General features: G+C 50.5%; 1 protein-coding gene across 1 annotated transcript; it reads right to left on the bottom strand.

Moving 5' to 3' along the window:
* Positions 1-277: 277 nt before the first annotated feature.
* Positions 278-10,499, bottom strand: RSPH1 (radial spoke head component 1). Its single transcript, XM_016221359.2, is given in 9 exon segments — positions 278-670; positions 673-851; positions 1,547-1,706; positions 2,670-2,741; positions 4,864-4,999; positions 5,513-5,603; positions 8,695-8,800; positions 8,903-9,016; positions 10,212-10,499. Coding segments are annotated over 9 exon segments (1,029 nt in total). The 5' UTR covers positions 10,266-10,499; the 3' UTR covers positions 278-553.
* Positions 10,500-18,997: the final 8,498 nt, after the last annotated feature.

The following is an 18,997-nucleotide window of genomic DNA, read 5'->3' on the forward strand; positions in this document are numbered from 1 at the left end:
GAAAAGGAAATATATTTGCTCTTCATTTGCTGCAGAGACAAATTACCCTGAATGGGGCCCAGGCCCAGGACCACATATGTTGTGCTGTTCCCGGACCAGCAGCAGCCTGTCCACCAGGAAGCCTGCTTTGCATCAGACATAGGACATTTTTTGTAAGCACAGAACCCTGAGTTTTCTGGCCATGCCCTCAGTACTTGGGGAGAGATTTATAAAGATTCCAGGAACCGGAAGCCCCAAGCAGACTCAAGGTCACATCCCTGCCCCAGGACCTGCAGTGGCAGAAGCTTCTAGATGATGGTACATTCAAACCCACTTAAAAAGACCTGGTTCCCAACACTGCCCGCTCCTGCTCACACTCCTGTGACCCAGACCTGGTAAACCATGTCGTAACACACAGCCGTGCTCCGCATCTCTATCGGGACCCTGCAGCCTGAGGCCTGCTCGCCTGGTAGAAACAGAGATTCGCAAAGAGCAGAGAGCGCGCATGCGTCGCACCTGCTGTCCCCATAGGAGGTCCTAGGAGGGAGCAACATCCTGTGGGTCTGACATGAATTCATAGAGGGTCCTCAGGGATCTTCTCAGCCCTGGCCCTGGAGCGGCCTTGGTCAAAGGGAGGAGAGCCCCACAGCAGGTCCCAGTGTGCGTGCGGCCTTCCTCCCCTCCAGCCCTCCTGCTCCCCCAGAACTCAGGCTCACCCTGGTCCAAGTTGTCGTAGCGGAACTCCTCCCGGCCAAACTCACTGCTCTCCTCCCTGAAGGTATCAGGCTCTTCCTCTCCAGACTTCATTAAATCGGCCTCCGTGTCTGAAACATCCACCTGCGGCTGGGCCTCCTCCACAGGCTCTCCCCCGCCTGCGATGAAACAAAGGGGAGCGGTGTCCAGCAGAGCACAGGCCTGTTCCTCCCCTGTGCGGCACCTTCTCTCCCTCCTCCCGAGAGCAGCACCCTGCCAGGGGACCATGCCTCCCCAGTGGGAGTCACCCAGCTCCAGCCCAGGCCTGGCAGTCACAGTGCCTGGTTCAGGGATGATGACTCTACTTCCCAAGGGTTTTGATGACCATACTGAGAAAGAGCAGCTCTCTGTTCCCCAGGGTTCTCCAGTTGATTGGGTGACAGTTTGGTAAAGTCAATGAGGACTAGTCTCCCAAGGGAAGAGAGCAGAGCCAATGCCTGTGAGAGCAGAGACCAGGGAGCTGGGGCCTGATCCAGCCTCACCTGAGGCTGGCTCCACCCTGACCTCTCCAGTTCTAAGAACCAATAAATTAGTATTATTTCACTAAGGCCAACTAGGCTTGGCTTTTAATCACTTGCAATTTTTCAACACCCCAGGCAGTCTAATCACTCCTCAGGACTTCTTCAGGGAGGGGCCTGGCACCCAGCTGCTGTCAGCTGGCTTTCCTGAGGTTATGCCCATGGCCAGCCAATCACCCACCAAGGTCCCCAATAGCCCCTGTGCACAGGAGGGACCAGGACTCAGCTCCTGGGAAGCAGCCCGGGCAGAGGCTGTGCCCAGCCCCTCCCCACCCCACCCTGGGGGGGGGGCATACCCTCAGCTCCCGGGGCCTCCTCCTGCCCAGGAACACCCACGGGCGGGTGCTCTTCAGCGAGGGTCGGTGTCCACAGGGCCAGTTCTGTGATCTTGTTGGCCTTCCATTTGGGGACGGCTGTTATCAAGGACTCCTCCTCCTCTTCTTCTTCCCCTCTCTCCTGTTGAAGTTTAACAATGTGAATTTGCCACCATGTGTGTAAACTCTGTGGGACGCTTACAGGAAGGAGAGAAAGGTCTGGTTTATAATGGCTTTTGAGTATTTGCATAACACGATTCAGCGATCGGATCAACTGCCAGCTATCGAGGTACAATCTAAGGGCTGAACGTGGCCCTGGAAGGAGCTGGGACCAGAAAGGGGAGGGCAGTGGGGACACTGTGGCCATGTTCTGCCCACGGACGCCAGGAAAGCCTGCAGGGTCTCACTCCCCAGCTCTAGGGCCGTTCAGACATGACCAAGATGAAACGCGCTTTCCAGTTGCTCAGCCACACTGTGCTGCTCTGAGTCCTTCCATGCAATAAAGCGAACATCATAGGAAGGCCCCAAAGCACACTGAGACGGCCTTGTGGCGATGTCAAAGGGGGTAAACACTAGAGCTCTAGTCCCAAGGACTATGGAGGGGAAATAAAATTCCGAGGCAGCTACTTTCCATCACTCAGCCCACAGGAGGAAATCCACGGCATGTCACGACCCCGAGCCACGAAATACAAGCCTGAAGCCGCATCCACATGCTTGTTTCTATTACCAGCATCCACTTTTATTCCATTTCAGCTTATTAAACGTTGCTCACAATCAGTTTAGCATGAACATTAATGTTAAGTATTGGAAAGGAACAAAAAGGGGAAATTGTAAGTGCTGGGAGTCATCCGAACACACCTGAAACACTGAGTTATGGCACAAATTTGGTGACATCACTGTGACAGATCTCAGTCATCGTTTCTGGGACCTAACTGTCCAGAGCCCTGGGGCTGGCTCAGAATTACTGGCTCCTAGGCAAAAAGACTAGGCCTAGGTCCCAGGAGTAACTGTGAAAGGGTAGCGTCTTGTTCTGGGAATTCGGTCCTAGACTAACGCACGCATGTGAAGAGGGGCCGTGGAAACACGACAGATCCCTGCCACTTACCATGTCTGTGAGGCGGTACTCCCCATGCTGCTCGCATCCGATGTCAAACACGTACTTCCCAGGGCCAATGGGCTGCGAGCACAGAGAAGCCAAGAGGTGCTTCACTCTTGAGTCCGCACCCAGCAGGAAGTCCAAAATGCTTTAGAAATGTTACCCCGTAAGCCCGCCCACATCATGCGACTGGGGCAAGTCCGATACAGGCCAAAGAATGCTTTATGAACTAAAGGCTACCAGAATTGCAACTATAGGGCCTGTTTTGTCTGTTAAAACTTAACTATATTTTATCTCTCTATAAAAGTAACGTGTTTGTTACAAAAGTTTTACTAAGTCAGCAGCCACGGGCAAACTAGGTAGCGATAAAACTACTGATATTTTGAAGTAACCTTATTCCTAGGACAGAGGGTTTTTTTATTAGAAATCTGATCATAATTACATGTACTGACTCCTACTCTATGTTTACTAGAAATTTGGCCCGGATGCCTTCCCACAGGTACAGACATTCTTCCACGACCCCATCAACCCGGCATTTTACTTCATCTGAGAATGGGAATCTGTTTCACTCGTTCACTATAGCTGATCTTGGTCTGCTGACACTTTCCTTTGACCAAGACTCTATAGTAGACATATTCTGGGTTAGATCTCTGTGCGCACTTTAGAGAGCGTCCTCGGGGTAAATTTTCAGAAGTATCATTTCTGGACAAAGGTATGTGCAGTGTATACACCCGAGAGTGAGGACCCTGCAGCAGCGCTCAAGAGACTCTTTGTCTTCAAACCCTCGTGTTTTTTCCTGGACCTTAACATTTTGTTCTATCTTTACACTTTTTTACTATATAAAAAATCATTTAAAGTCATATATTTTAAGTTATTAGTAAGGTTGATTTTTTTTCACTATTTTGACCATTTAAAACACATCAATTGATGTGCTTTACATATTAAATGCTGCAAATATCCTTGCCCCATTCATAATATAACTCTCAAATTTCCTGTATAGTGTTTTCTAATCTATAAGGGATTGTTTTTATTGGGCAAAATCTCCTGGCTTTCTCTCTATATTTTTGTTTAGAAAGTTTCTTTTGTCATTTTAAAGTTAACAAATATTCACCTATTTTTCCTGCTGTGATTTTCTTGTTTACATTTAACCCTTTATTCCCTCTAGACGGTATCTTATCTTTATCTACAGGCTGCAGGACAAACTCTCATTTTCTTTTTCTCCCAAGTGGTTACCAAGTGGTCCCATTTCTTGGCTTCTCCCATCGTTTCTTTATCAATTTGAGATGACTTTCTTATCGGGCACTGACTTATATACACGCTTGGACCGTCTCTGAACTTGCTGCCTCACTGATCTTGTTGTCCTAGTAAACACCCCCAGGATTCTGCTGGGAACCACCCATAGGATGCGTAGATTTGAGGAGAATGTGCTGTTTTACAAAGACTGAAAGGAGAATCTGTAATCAGGGCATGAATGACACGTGAATGAAAACTGAGTTTTACGAGAGTCTGCAGCTACTTCATTCAATCAGTTCAGTGTTCCCTATGTCAACCTAACATCTTTAATTTGCTCGGCAAACTCTTTTGTCAGGGACAGTGTCTGCTCAGCCCCTGATCAGAGCTACTGCGGATGCCAGGCTGGGAAGTCCCAAGTCAGCTGGGTTTTCTCTCTACCCCACTAGGGATCGGATAGGAGGGCAAGAAGAGACACAGGTCCTCCCCCAAAGGAGATGACAGGCATGGGTGCTGCGAGCTGCAGGCCTCAGGCCCGAGGTCTCACCGCCACCAGGAGAGGAAGGGCTCCTGGTCTCCCTCCCCAGCTCCAGCCTCGGGCCCCCCAAGGAAGAGAAAGTCAAAACCCCCACATGCTCATAGCAGAAGATGTTCAGTAATTCCCGACAAATCAGGATCTCACATCTGATTCCCCCGAGATGGGCACACAACAGGAGGTCAACATGCCTGCTGTCCTAAGGCCATCCCAACCACTGCTGGAAGAGACTGTGATTTACAGAGAAACAGGCCAAGCCTTCCCGCCCAGCTCTGCCCTCTGTGGGTACCAGGATGCTTGGAGGAAGGCACAGCTGCCCTATTTCCCATATCAGAAGGATAGGAGGGTTTCCTGAGTTTTTAGTACTTTTACGGATACACAAGCTGGGGAGGAGAGTACTGTGTATTTCACTGGCAAACATCACTTCCTCTTACTTACGTTTTTGTTCAAGAACTTGCCCTGGTACCTGTGGTTCAGGTGAATGAGCTCGGCTGCACCTTCCTGCTGTCCATTCACCCAGGTCCCCACATACTTGCTGCCAGTCTCTGCGTAGACATAGGTGCCTTGCCCATGCCTGGTTAAGAGAGGGAACATAGCGCCTTGTGTCTGGAAGCCCTGAAAAGCCTCCCGGGTGTATAGACAGGCATCTCCATTGAGGGTGGCCAGGTGGACACAGGATCACAAGCCGTCAGTCCTCCATAGCTGGCCCATCAGAGCATGCCTCCTGCTCACTGTGCCAAAGCATGGGGCGGGCATCACCTGCGGACAGCAGGGACCTTCCCGCAGGTCAGCTGATGCTCGTGGGAAGAGGCAGCACTTCCGGGAGCTGAGGCTCCGTCCCCAGAAGGTTCTTTTCTGTGTCCTCAGGCCCAGGGCCCTAGGGGGAAGGACCCACGTGCTCTCCCCGTCTGGTCTGCACCTGCCCCGCAGTGCATCATCCAGCAGCCTCGCCTTAAGGCCATGAGGGTCAGAACTGCCTGGCAGAGTTGGCTCATGGACTTTGTCACGATTCTGTTTCTTAATAAGACATTGCCATATTCTCATTACACGAATCAATCTACAGGACTAAAAGGAGAAAGGCCCAAACCTTTGGTGAGCAGACCACTCTCCAGTGTAGGTGTCGTTGTTGACATAGTAGTAGACGCCGTGGCCGTGCCTCAAGTCATCTGCCCACTCCCCTGGAAGAGACGGCACAAAACCAAGCGCCAGTGAGGGGAAGGGTGCCCGCCCTCACCACTGCCTCCTTCCACTCCGGCTTCCCTCCGGGCCCTGCCTCTCGGCCAGATGGCGTGGAGTGGGGAGCTGGCTAAGGGAGTTACTCAGGGGGTCGCTGAGCACAGGGCTGGGCAGGTGTATGTATGGGAGCCACAGTCACGTGTGCGTGGCCAGCAGTTGGCCAACAGCACAGCAGGGATTTAAACCAGGGCTTGCCTGCCCTATTGCCAGTGGTCCCAGCTCCACACTCCTCAGCCTTGGTTGTGTTTACTGATCCAGCAACCACTTCCAGCCTCGATCCTCAGCCGCCCGCCAGCACCTCACTCCATTCCCCACCCCGCCACCTGGCTCCAACCCGGGCACCTTCCTGCCGGGCCACCCTGGGCAGCCCCGCCCGCACACAGCTTCATGGGAGTGGACACCACGCCCTTGCCAACTAGGCCTCTCCGAGGACTCCTCCCTTGCCTAAGTGCCCTCACCTACTCTCCTCTGTGCACGGTCCTGCCCTGGCCACTGCGGCTCAATTGGTTGGAGCTTTATCCCATGCACCAAAAGGTGGCGGGTTCAATTCCAGGTCAGGGCACATGCCTGGGTTGTGAATTTGGTTCCATCGCCAGTCGGGAAGCACGCAGGAGGTAACCAATTGATGTTTCTCTCTCCCCCCTCCTCTCTCTAAAATCAATTTTTTTAAAGTATAAAGGTACTGAGAGTATTCCTTCACCCAAAGCTCACAACATCTTCAAATCTTGCAGCTCACATAAGAACGAAACTTAACAGAGGTTTCCAAAGTTCCAAACTATCCTAAAAATGAACAAGGGAGCTGACCTCCTGGGGGGTGCTGCAAGAAAAATATATTAAGTATTTTGCAGAAAACTTTCAAAAATGAAAGAAAAAGATTAAATTGCAAAAGGCACTAAAAGTCAAGCCAGAGAAGACTGGTGAGCAAACTTTTTAAAAAGTCCCAGTTTACCTAACAACTTGTAGAGACTCTGCCCAGCAGATTATAATCCACTGATATAATTATCATAATCATAATTGGATTATAATCAGTACACTGTAGAACTGAGGAAGGTAGCTGAGAGAAAGGTCACTTCCCTGCTTCCCTACCTCTGGTCAAGTCACCCGCCAACCCCCCCCCCCCCAGTTCCCTGCTCTCAGGGCACTACAGCTTCTGCCCATTCCTGGGCTCCCCAGTCATATGTGGCCTGTGCTTCAGGTGCAGTATGAGCACACTCGCTCACCTGCAAAAACCATCTGTGCCCCTTCTGATGGCAGTCAGCCAGCCAAGACAGTTATGAAGGATTCTGCCATGTGCCCACTTTGACTTTGTGATTGGAAGATGGTTCCACTCACCAAGATAAAAGTAACATTGTAGTTTCTGACCTCAGAGAAGAAACTGAGTAGCAACTGCACCCTGCACATTACAGAACCATATGGAGAAACAAAAATGTACAACTGTTTCCAAATAAGTATTCTATGCTAGCTAACCTTCATATTAACAATTCCTTTAACCCTTTTTTCTGAGTATCTTTTATATATATATTTATATGTTGTTCAAACTAGATTAACATCTACATTGAAATAAACAATGACAACAATGAGATTTGGCTCCTAAGGATTTGGAAAGAATTAAATTAAACCCTAAATTAAACTGTTTAAAGTTGATTTTTCAAAACAGCAGGTGTTTCCTCTGGAGCAAGTCTTCTAAGATCCATGAAACAAAACAGAAATTCCACATCTAACAGAAAGAGGGTTGACACTCTGCAGCTGGGCCTCAGATCTGGCAGAACCTCTTTTAGAATTCCCAGGTTCTGGTTTTCTCTGGCAACAAGACTGGCAACTCTAGCTTGCATTCTAAGGATGCCACCTTCATTAAGAGGTGATACTCTCACACAGGTATGTGGTCACCCAGCCAACATTTACTGAGTGCTTCCCATCCATCGGCCACAATTCTGAGTGTTCCATGTGTGTTAATTCACTGCAGATGAGAAAGCTGAGGCAGGGAGGGATAAGGTGTCCTATACAAGGTCACACCTACTGTCACCACAGTTCCAGGGCCAGAGTCACAGAATTTTTGGGAAATCTGATGAAACCAGACAACTTCTCCCCAGTAAAGAAGCCCAGAACACAGAATTTTGCACAGTTTCTGAAGGCTCACGCCCACTCCTCACTTGTGTCTCTTCCCAGGCTCAGAACTTCCTTCGTCCCTTGATTAGACCAACACTGTAGGCAAACCAGGTGACAATGGTGTCTGGGGCAGTGGTGGGGTTCTTGGAAATAAGGGAATGAGAATCTTCCTGAGACATCACATTGGCATGTGAAGAATTGTGGCAGAGATAAGAACACCAGTTTTACAAGGCAGAATGCCTCTCTGACAAGAAGCCCTCAGTGAAGGCCCCACCAGGTCTAACGAACAGCATGTTCATCAGAAGAGGAATCTAGCCCTGGTGGGTGTGCTAAGCGGTTAGAGCATCGACCCCAGGACTGAAGGGTCACGGGTTTGATTCCCTGACAAGGGCACATTCAATCCCTGGCCCTGGCCAGGACTCATTCAGGAAGCAACCAATCGATGTGTCCCTCTCACATTGCTGTTTCTCTTCACCCCACCCCCTCACCTTCCACTCTCTCTAAAAATCAATGGAAAAAATATCCTCGGGTAAGAATTAACCAAAAAAAAAAAAAAAAAAAAAAAAGAGGGATCTACCAGAAACGGAAACAGCAAAAACAGCCTCAAAGAGACAATGCTACAGAGCAGCTAATGTCTTGAGTGCAAGGTTTGTGCTCGCCCAGCAGCCTCCCTTGCATTTGCTCCTCAGTACACAGGCTCACAGAGAGAATGTGCTGGTCACAGGGACAGTCATATTTCCCATAATTACGAGGCTTGCTGGTTTCTGCATCAACCCTGTAAACACAGGAACACGGTTTGCATTTGCTAAATGGCTGACTAATCTGGAGAACTTTAAACTTTCTCATTTATCTCAGTCTTCACAGACAAGTTTAATCCCAAAAGAAGACCTCTGCAGCACAAAAACCTGCTTTGTGAGAACATTTTACCTTCATATCTTGATCCATCTGGGTATATAAAAGTGCCTTGCCCATGCTTTTTATTTTTAATGTATTCTCCAATGTAGCGAGCACCACTTTTAAATCTGTAGGTCCCCTGAAACACATTGATTATAGGATTCACATCATTCCTGAATTAAACACTCACTAACAGAGTATTAAATACAGAAACCTACCCACTCAAGTCACCGATTCTGACCTGGCCGTGTCGTTTACCGTGTTCATAGCTCCCCTCATACGTGTCCCCGTTGGGCAGTCTGGCCTTCCCGTGGCCATGCCTCTCACCTGCCTCATTTCGGTCCCCTTCATATTCCTGGCAATGACAAAAAAAGTCAGCATAGTCGCAGCTGCCACATTTTAAGTGCCAAGCATGTGCTAAGCACTTTATAAATAGTATTGCATCGAATCCTCTCAATCCTCGGCCCAGTTTACAGGTGAAGTAGGTAACCATGTCTGGGCACTACAAAGTTACAAATCCAGTGGGGACATTTGAGGAAAGAGTCTACAAAGCTGATTGGGCAGGTGTTGTAGGTTGGGTTCCCTCAGAAACAGACCCTGAGCAAGTGGCTTTTTTTTTTTTTAAGTGCTCCTGGGAGAAACCAGGAGGGGGGCGGGAAACAGAGAGGAAAGAGGAGGCTGCCAAGCATGGGTGATGTCCACTGATGCCCGGGACTCATCCTCATCGCACAGGGGATTCCTGGTTTTCAACACTAGCTGCTGTGGGGGGTATGCGGCTCCCCCTTCCGGCCAGGTGGCTCCAGGCCATAGAGGGGCTGGGAGACGGATGTATAGAGCTAGTTACAGACAAGCAGAGGTGCTAGATTTTTTTGTTACCTTGAAACTATCTAGCCCTGAACTCTGCACACACACAGAGGCTGAGGCTAGGAAATGCTCACCCTCTGGCTCAGTGAGGCTCATCAGTGGACAGTCCACATGTGCTCCCACGGAGGCCAGTTCACCTAACTGGTTGCACGTCCCTTACCTCCTCTCTGCTGCCTGAACCAAGGAAAACTTCCAAAGACTCTGCTCAGTTCCCGTAAGAGTGAAGAAAGCACACGTGATTACAGGCTACATGGTGTTGTCTTCGGAAAACCTTCGCTGAGCCTGAGATCACCTCAGCATCTCCTGGAGGCTGCCAGGGAGCGCCTTTCGGCCAGCCGCCCTAATCCCGAGGGGCCTGGCTCCACCGGGGAAATGCTTATTCGAGAACCAACCGTACCACCCAGCCATCCCAGAAAGCTGCCCGGGCGGAGGGCAGCAGCGGGGAGGCGGCGGCTTGGGGCTTCCACTTGGAAATCTCCGCCTTCGCTGGGATGGGTGGGAGGCGGCCAGCAGATGGCGTGTCACCTTTCCCACCGGCCTCCCGGGCCAGCACCCGCTGGGCCCGCGCGGTCTCCGTTCCCGGCTGTAATTGGTCTCCAGGCCTCCCTATTACGCGAACCCGGCCTCCTGGGGTCCTCCCGCCACCGCGCACCCCGGGAAGCCCCTCCCTCGCCCGGAGCTCTCACCCCAAAATCAGTTTCTCCCTCCTCCTCCAACTCCTCCGAGCCTATGTCCGACATGGCCTCGTCTCAGCCTCGATCCCCGCCGCTGCCGGCGCGTCTCCTCGGTGAGTACCCGCCGCGAGCACCGCCGAGCACCGCCGCGTCCCGGTCGCCATAGAGACGCGTCCAGCCCCGCCTCCCTCCTAGAGCAGTAGGACGCACCGGAAGGCCCGTGGAGGAGCCACGGGCAACCTTCGGGAGCTGTCATAGCAACAGGACACACGGGCCAATCGCCGCCGCAGACGGGAGAGGAGGCGGGGCCTGGGGCAGTCCCGCCCCCCCCCCCCCCCCCCGGCCCAGGAATCCCCTTAGCCGGATGCGGGGTGAAGCGGGCACTAGCCCTCGGGCCGAGAGAGGAGGGCGCAGGTGGCGCGCCAGCTGCCTCTAGAGAGGGCTCCAGCCCCGCGGGGAGCGGGGCACCGCCCCTTCCGGCCCGTCCCTGGCTCCTCCCCGCGCCTGGTCTGCTCCTCCCGCCCCGCGGGGTGGGCGGGCCGCAGAGCTGTGTCCTCCGAGATCTCGCCTCGCGTTCGCCAACGTCTCCTGACTGCAGGAGGCAGCTCTGACCTCAGCAGATGCGCGTCCACACCCCACTCGCACGCACGCGCGCTCGCAGAGACACGCGGGCACGCTCGCGCTCACTTCCCACGCGGACGGCCCCTCTTCCAGTCACCTGACAGTCCCCTGCGGACATCCGACACCGCTCCCCCCTCCCCCGGCCTCTAGCGATCTCCCTCCCAGTTCCTCTGCCCTCGCCCGACCCCGGCCTCCTGACGCCCCGTGAACTCCGGCGGGAGCCCCTATGGCAGCCCCTCTGCCCCCGGCGGCCGTCGCCACCCCGCACTCCCGCACTCAGCCCACACGCAGACCAGCGTCACCGGCTGGAACTCGGTGTCTCCACTTCCGAGCCCTGGCCGGCTGCTTAGCCTCACGGCCCACCGCCCCCTTCCTGGACCGCTCCGTGCTGCCCACGGAACCAAACCGCAGGCGGTCCCCAGACTCGCCCTTCACGCGCCCGCTTCTATGCCTTTGCCATCCCCGCTCCCTGGAATGCCTTCCTTCCCGCAGCTCTGTCTACCAAAAGGCACAGCCATTCTTCAAAGACTAGCTAAGGGGCCATTTCCCCCAAAAGCCCCAAATTCATAATGGCAGCCTCAGGGGGAGAGCGGGGAATGGACCTTGGGCGAGGAAGGATTTCAACTCTGTGTATCATCTACCATCCATCCATCCATCCCTTAGTGGGAAAAACAATTTACAAGCAAATTAACACGAACCTATATTGCTTATTAGCTGCAAAGATAAAAATATTATAAACACCAAAATTTAACAGGCTTTGTGTGTGTGGAGGGGAGGAGTTTGGACTAACAGATCACTTTCTTTAAACTTGGCAGTTGCCACATTGACTATAATTGAGCGTGTCTTTAAAATAAAACACCAAAAATATTGTAAATGTTAGAAATCTGGAATGGAAATCAAGAATATGCAAATAGCCCTGGCTGGTCTGGCTCAGTGGTAAGAGCATCGGCCCTCGGACTGAAGGGTCCCGGGTTGGATTCCGGCCAAGGGCATGTAGCTGGGTTGCAGGCTCAGTCTTCGTCCTCAGTCAGGGCTTGTGCGGGAGGCAACCCATCGATGTGTCTCTCGCACCTCTCTCTCTCTCTCTCTCTCTCTCCCCTTTCCACTCTCTCTGAAGAGCAATGGAAAAAATATCCTCAGGTGAGAATTCAAAAAAAAAAAAAAGGAAATAAATGTTGGCATTTTTCATATAAAAATAAACGTCAGTAATATAACTTTCAAATTTGCTCTAACAATGACAGTAACTGATGTTTGTTAGGCTCTGACTGTGCTGGTATGTTTTAAGAGTTTCACATTAATTATCTCATAAAATCCTCGTAGTCATTTCCCCATTGTACAGCGAAGGGAAGGGAACCTCAGAGAAATAAAGTCATTGCTCAAGGTCATACAGCCAGTGAGAGTCAAACCAAATCTTCTGCCTGAAGGGCCATTACCATCGATCACATTCTTCTGCTCCCCCCAGGTCTCTGACTTGAAGGAATCACCCTGGTTTTCTGGGAGTGACCTTAAACCACCTACCAAGCAGCGAAGCACTGGCTCAGTAAGTCTTAGACTGAAAAAAACAAAGTGGCTTAAGCAAACCCCGGTCTCCATCACATCGTTGGCAGCTGGGTGCCTGGCTACAGCGCTAGGGAATTCTAAAATGTACAACTAGTTTATTCCCATGAATGCCAATTAGGGTTTCTGCCCCCAAAATCTTTCAACACAACACGTTCACTACACTCCAGGTTAAGCAACTGTCCAAATAAGAAAAGACGGAGTTAACAGCAGGACGCCTCGCGGCAACTGAACAAAACCCAAACCCCTCCTTCCAGGAAGAGGCCCTCCCAGCTCGGTCAGCCCAGAGCCTACCTGCCTCTTCCCCTGGAGACCTGCCGAGTCCTGGGAAGTGCAGACCCGCCGGTTCCCGGTACCTCTGACCCCTGACCCCTGGGTGACCCGGAAGTGCTTGCTGATCACAGCAGCAGCTCTTTAATTCGGAAGGCCCTCAAAAGCCTTATTTAACTCATCTTCCTTCTTTCTAACGGAGAATGAGAGGCGAAAAGGGAAGGACATCCTTTTCCACCTCTTAAAAACCTTGTCAGGGAGCCACGTCCCATAACCCACCGGCAGGGGCTTCCCATAATCCACTGGGAGGGGTCTCCCATCATCCCCCAGCCGATACTTCCCATCGTCCCCCAGGAAGGGTTTCCCATCGTCCCCCAGGAGGGGTTTCCCATCATGCCCAGCAGGGCCCTGGCACAGATGTAGCCCTGGGTGGAGCAGGGCGGGTTCAGGCCGCAGGGCCTCGGGTGAGTGGCGAGGAAGCTGCGCACGGCTCCTCTGAGCGCCATCTCCCCAGTAAGAAATTTTCTTCTTTCCTTTCTGACGTATAAATGAGAGATCCCGCCTCTCCCCACCTCACGCGCCAAGTGAAAACAGAGTGAGTGAAGACAACTCGGCCGTGGCCCGTCTCCACGGGTGCCTTCTGCCCCCACGTGGGGTTGCCCAGGGGAGAGAACGTGTCTTGGAAGCCCTCCTGGGGGTCCCCTTCCTGTCTCCCACACCTTTCCGACCCACCTCCAAGCTGGGGGGCCGGGCACCCTGGCGGTTGCCATGGTGACTGCTAAGTCCCTGAGCCTTTCTTCTGGGCTCCCCAGGGCCACACGGAGACAAGGCCTTAAGAGCTGAGAGGAGCCCGAAAAATGCAAACACGGTGTTTTGTTTTTCATTTCAGCGTCTAGCAGCTGCTCAGATAAAAAGCAGGGACTTTCAACAAAATGAATTCAGACCCATCTTAACTATGCAAGTACGAGGTTATTAAATATTTGTATTCTTGCAAACTTAACTATTATATATGCACGTATGTAAACATACACTTATAGATATAGGTGTATAGATAGATAGTAGAAAAAAAGACAAGAATTGCAATTTCTTTTTTAAAAGTAGTTTTTCTGGCATTTAGTGGACAGGAGTCATACCCAGGGTTGGAATCCTAGCTCTGTTTACTTCTTTCCGAAGCCAGTTTACCCATCTGTAAAATGGACATAATAGTGAGCTGCCCTCTTGGGGCTGTTGTGAGGTCTAAATAAGACGTTTATAATAAGCTTAGCATAGTACCCAGCACACTGTAAAGCACTGAGTACCTGTCAGCTAGTATTGTTATTAATTACACCGTTGTCACGAATAGAGTAAGCTAAGCACCTTTTCTCTATCAGTAGGTCTCTGGGGAGCTTTTGACAACAGTTTTGACTCACTTTCAATCATTTCTTCCTGAAGAGGATCACACTGCTAAAGAAGGTTCAGCCAGGTAACTGTGACCGTCAGAAATTAGTCTGTGACAAACAGTATGTTTAGCACATAAGCTTAAACATTAGCACTAAATACACATGATGGTGGGAAGAGACTGACGTCTCTAGAAATATATCAACACGCAGATTCTTAAGTGTAAGTAAGTATTTTAGCTGTTCAAGGTTACGTTTCTTGTATAAATGGCAACCAACAAGGAGAAAATAACCAGGTACATACACACCTTACCTAAGCTATGAGGGTTAATGGACGGATATTGAAAATACTGTCATCAAGAGAGAAAAACACATTCTTGTCCGCCCAGAGAGTAGGATTATCCAGTGGGGCAGCCAGGGCAGAGATGTGTCAGGAAATCCCACAGACTGGAATTACATGTCCAGCAGCAGCTCAAGGGTAGGGACTGTGACTCATCTCTGCTCCCCCCCCCACCACGTAGCACAGAGCCCAGCATGTAGTAAGTGCTCAAGCAACATAAGAAACTGAATGTTAGATACCGTTTTGCCACAGAGCTGTACTTTATGCAACACGTGGGGAAGAAAAAAACAAAAGTAGAGTACATCAATTTTTAATTCTTTTTTTTAAGATCTAGTTTTTTTTTTATTCTTCTTAAATCACATTCCATTTTCCAGGGGTGCTCTCAATACATCAGTTAAATAACCATAGCTGGGTGTGCTGCATCCCTAGAGCACAGTCTGGGGCTGGGGGCGGGGGAGGAGGGAGAGACTATGAGGAAATGAAAAAAGAAAAGCATAGACCCATTCGGGGCAAATTCAACATGAATCCATGCAGTTGAAAAAAACTAGCCGAACTGTGATACCTTATGGCTCCATGTTCGCCCCCATTCTAAAACAGGTATCGCTCTTTACCAGTGAGTGTGTGAGATTGGCTCTGCTTTTGATATTACAGATGACCCTGCTCTGGCCAGCAGTGGTAGTGGGAGACCCCATAGAAAAGGGGCACACCTTCCAGGGCCTGAGGCTGGATCGAGTTCTCCCAGGAAGGGACAGGGGAGGAGGCTGCCAGCTGAGTGACGTGTGCACTCTGCTCTCAGAATAAGGCACCCCCTGCCCCACGCACAGGAAGGTCCTAAGGATCAAATAAGAGAATGTCAGTAAAAATGCTTGGGAAATGGCAGGTGCTATGTAACTGTAATGCATAACTCAGGTTTTTAAATCATTGGTTAGATAATATTTGATGCATACAGAAGAATTCCTGTTCACTTATGTCAGTAATGGGGCAAAGTAATGTACCGGAACACCTGTGAAAACTACTCCTCGATCTAAAGGAATGAATGAATGGACAGAATCACTGTGAACATCTGAGTGTGTAGATCTCTGTCCACATCTCAGATCCAACTCTAGAATTCAGTTACACAGACTGAGGAGTTGCTGGGCCAGTGGGCAGGAGCACTGAGCCTAAACACATACCACTGCGTTGCCTAGAATGGGCCCAGTCCCACTCCCTCCAGCAGTGAGTGATCCCCACTGCTCCCTCGCCTGCTGTAAGGGATTTTTCTTCTCTTAACTTGATGGGTAGAACAGTTCCTGATGGTGCCTTTACTTTGTATTTCCCTGGTTCGTTGTGAGGATAGGCCCTCCCCGCCCAGAGGCCTTTTCTTCATCTATATGAACTATTGTCAGTAATTCAGGTCATTTTCTACAGGGCAACCTTATCTATCTGAGTGTGTCATTCCTTTTTTCTGAAATGTGATTCCCATGTTTCTCTATCTGGTAAACAATTCTTCAACTTTACTCCCCTACCCCAGTGTCACCCCCTTGGGGACACCTTTCCTAACTGCTTCAAGCCCCTTCTGACGGTTGCTCTGGTTGTGCTCATGTCACACTCCCTGCACAGTGGCAACGCATTCCCAGGTTGGTCTCCCTGAGTTTCCCAAGGGCCTTGACCTCCCCCATACCCGCACCTCCCCCCCCCCACCGGCACCTCCCCCAGGTCTAGCCCAGAGCCTGACGGGTGTCTAGGCTTAAGATGATTAAAATTACTAAATGCCATTGGCAAATGGGGAAAATACAGTAAAGTACAAAGAAGAAAGTGAAGTTGACCAATAGCCCCACCTCCCAGAGATGGCCACCATTGGCCTTCTGGTGTGAACCCCCTGAGCTTTTTAAATGCATATTTATTTGTAATTCATTTCATTTGTCACTTGCCAGGATCATGGGTCATTGTGTCGTGAAGATGTTAAAACTTCTTCAGAAGTGTTTTAAAACAATATTTTACCTTAAGCACACATCAGCATTATCTTGACTCAGTCAAGGTTCCATAAAGAATGAACGGAAATGTTTAACGCAAGTTTGAAGGTGGTAGGGGCACTACTTGAGCCCACTGTCCTCCATTAGGCTGTTAGGAAAGTACATCTCAGGTCGTTCCTGGCACCTCCTCATCCCCACTCTGGGACGACCACCAGCAGCCCTCCTCAGCCCTGGCGCTGGCCTCTGCTCACAGCTCCGACAAACCTGCACTTTTCTGAGCCTTTCTGTCCTCCCAGGAGCACCTGGCTCCTAAGACAAGCCTCTGGGCAGCTATGGACCAAATACGGTAGTTAGGAGAGCTGAGTGAGCCTGTTCCCACCCCTCTACCAAGACAGAGCCAGGAGGAGTTTAGGTGGTGTTAGGTTTCTGAGGACTGGCACCTGCCCCATCTGTACTCTGATACCAGCTGGGATCCACTTTGGGCCATGCTAGGCCACTGGCAGTCACTCTGGGCAGTGCTGGAGCTCATCAGCTTAGTGTCATTTATTTATGGCACTGGGTACAGGGTCTTGGTGCAGGGACCCCAAATGACCCTAATCATAGCCTTCTTTCTTTTAAAATTTTTATTTTATTTGAAAAGACACCCCTGTCCTTTTAAATCAAATGGAACTGAAAGGCACAGCTTCATGCCTTCTGCTTCTCATCTCACAGCCCAGAGGTAGTTGCTTCCCATTCTTGGCCTTGTGTCCCGGATACCCTCCCCCATATTTCTAAAGACTGAGTACCCTGACTTTTCTGTCTGGTTTAGACTTATTGTTTTGGAAATTAGATCCAGCTTCCTGGCATCCCTTCCCACTCCCCTGACCCGGTGGGATGAACAGATACGGCCTCCAAGGATGACTCTAAATATTGTTCAAAGCTACTGCCTGGGCCCTTCCCATCCAGGACAAGAACCTCTGGGAGCCTGGCTGGGCTCAGCAGGCTCAGTGGTTGAGCATCAACCTAGAATCCAGGAGATTCCCCGGTCAGGGCACATGCCTGGCTTGCGGGCTCAATCCCCAGCAGAGGGTGTGCAGGAGGCAGCCCATCAACGACGACTCTCTCATCATTGATGTTTCTATCTCTCTCTCCCTCTCCCTTCCTCTCTCTGAAATCAATAAAAATATATTTAAAAAACAAAACAAAAAAAAAAACTCTAGGAGATGGACTTTTATACATTTGTCAGGAGTTCTGCGACCTGAGGGGCCGGGGCCAGGGCCTGGACAGCTCCTCTCTGGGCCCCACAGGACCTGGCAGGCCTGCTCCTCCATATTTGATGGGCCTGCCACCGCTCCCTGCATATGGACTCTTGTCTGCCTGGAGCACAGGCCGCACTTCATGGTTTTCGTCATTCTGTGTGTCATCAGTAGTCATTAAACAGAGCTCTTCCGTGTCGCCCGTTAGCCCCCACATTGCTAGAACTCCTGTTTGTTGGTCAGTGGAGACAGAATGAAGCTTCTCTTCTCTGGATTAGTAAACAGGTTTGGTTTTACGTTTCCTTGTCTCTCAAATAGTGGCTAACACATTTATGCTTTCTGGGGCATTTTCTTGAGCTCTGAATGAAATCCAGTATCCTCAGGGCCCCTTCGGGGAAACAGCACCCAGATAGGCAGGGCTGCCCTGGGCCCACGTCGGCCTTCCTGGGGAACATCTGCTCCTCACCTGAAGAGACCGAGCTCCTGGACAAAAGGTCCTTTTTGAAAAATCTGACTTCTCATTACAACCCCAGCTCCTAGCACAGGGTTTATTTGTGCATAAAAGGTTCTCATTCTAGTGCCTCTCACGTGAATGGCCAAACTTTCCAGTAGGTGTCAGAGTTGTCTGTTTCTTAAGACCAGGGTAAAGGAGTGACTCCTCACTGCAGGCTAGGGGTGGCAAAAGCTCTCCCTTCAAACTGGTTCCGTCCACCTGTTTGTCCTCTCGGCACTGAGGCTCCACGAGACACTCACACCACCACACAAGTCGGCAATGACAGAAATTAACCATCTCATTACCTTCCAGCTGTCCTCTGTCACTGTTCCACCTGTGACCCTAAATCTTCAAGTTGTCCTCAGACACCAGGGGCCACCTCCTCTCCACTGTCAGCAACTGACTTTACCTTCTGCAACAAAAGAAAAATACAGGGTGTCCCCAAAAAATGTATACACAGTTTGAATACCATTATTAATTCCAGTGGGTTAAATCTGAAAAGAAACAGCAATTGAACTATCAGCTATTAAAGTGTGTATACATTTTTTGGGACACCCTGTAGATAAGACCTCTCCACTCATCTTCCCACTTACAAAATGATCTGTCTACAGATTGTCCCTTCTCTTCCTAACCTAAAGCTCATTCCTCCTCACATGGTTTGGATTCCTTTTCTTGCTGCCTCTGAAGGGACGTGTGTCCCTGAGCCATAGCCACCCTTCTAGTACAGACCTACTCCCGTCACCTCTGCTGACTTCTTGAGGACCTGCCTCCTAGGAGAAATGGCAGATTCCAGGTCTGGAGCAGAAATTGTACGACATGAGCTCAGAACATCTTGTCACAGTAGAGAGCAAGGACACTATCAAAGATACCAGGGTCATGTCAGAAGGACTCGAGACAATTAGAAAAGGCTCCCAGTGGCCAAAAATGGCAAATGAAACTCAATAAGGAGCTGAG

The sequence above is a fragment of the Miniopterus natalensis genome, chromosome 6, assembly GCF_054644295.1.
Source record: "Miniopterus natalensis isolate mMinNat1 chromosome 6, mMinNat1.hap1, whole genome shotgun sequence".
Classification (NCBI taxonomy): domain Eukaryota; kingdom Metazoa; phylum Chordata; class Mammalia; order Chiroptera; family Miniopteridae; genus Miniopterus; species Miniopterus natalensis.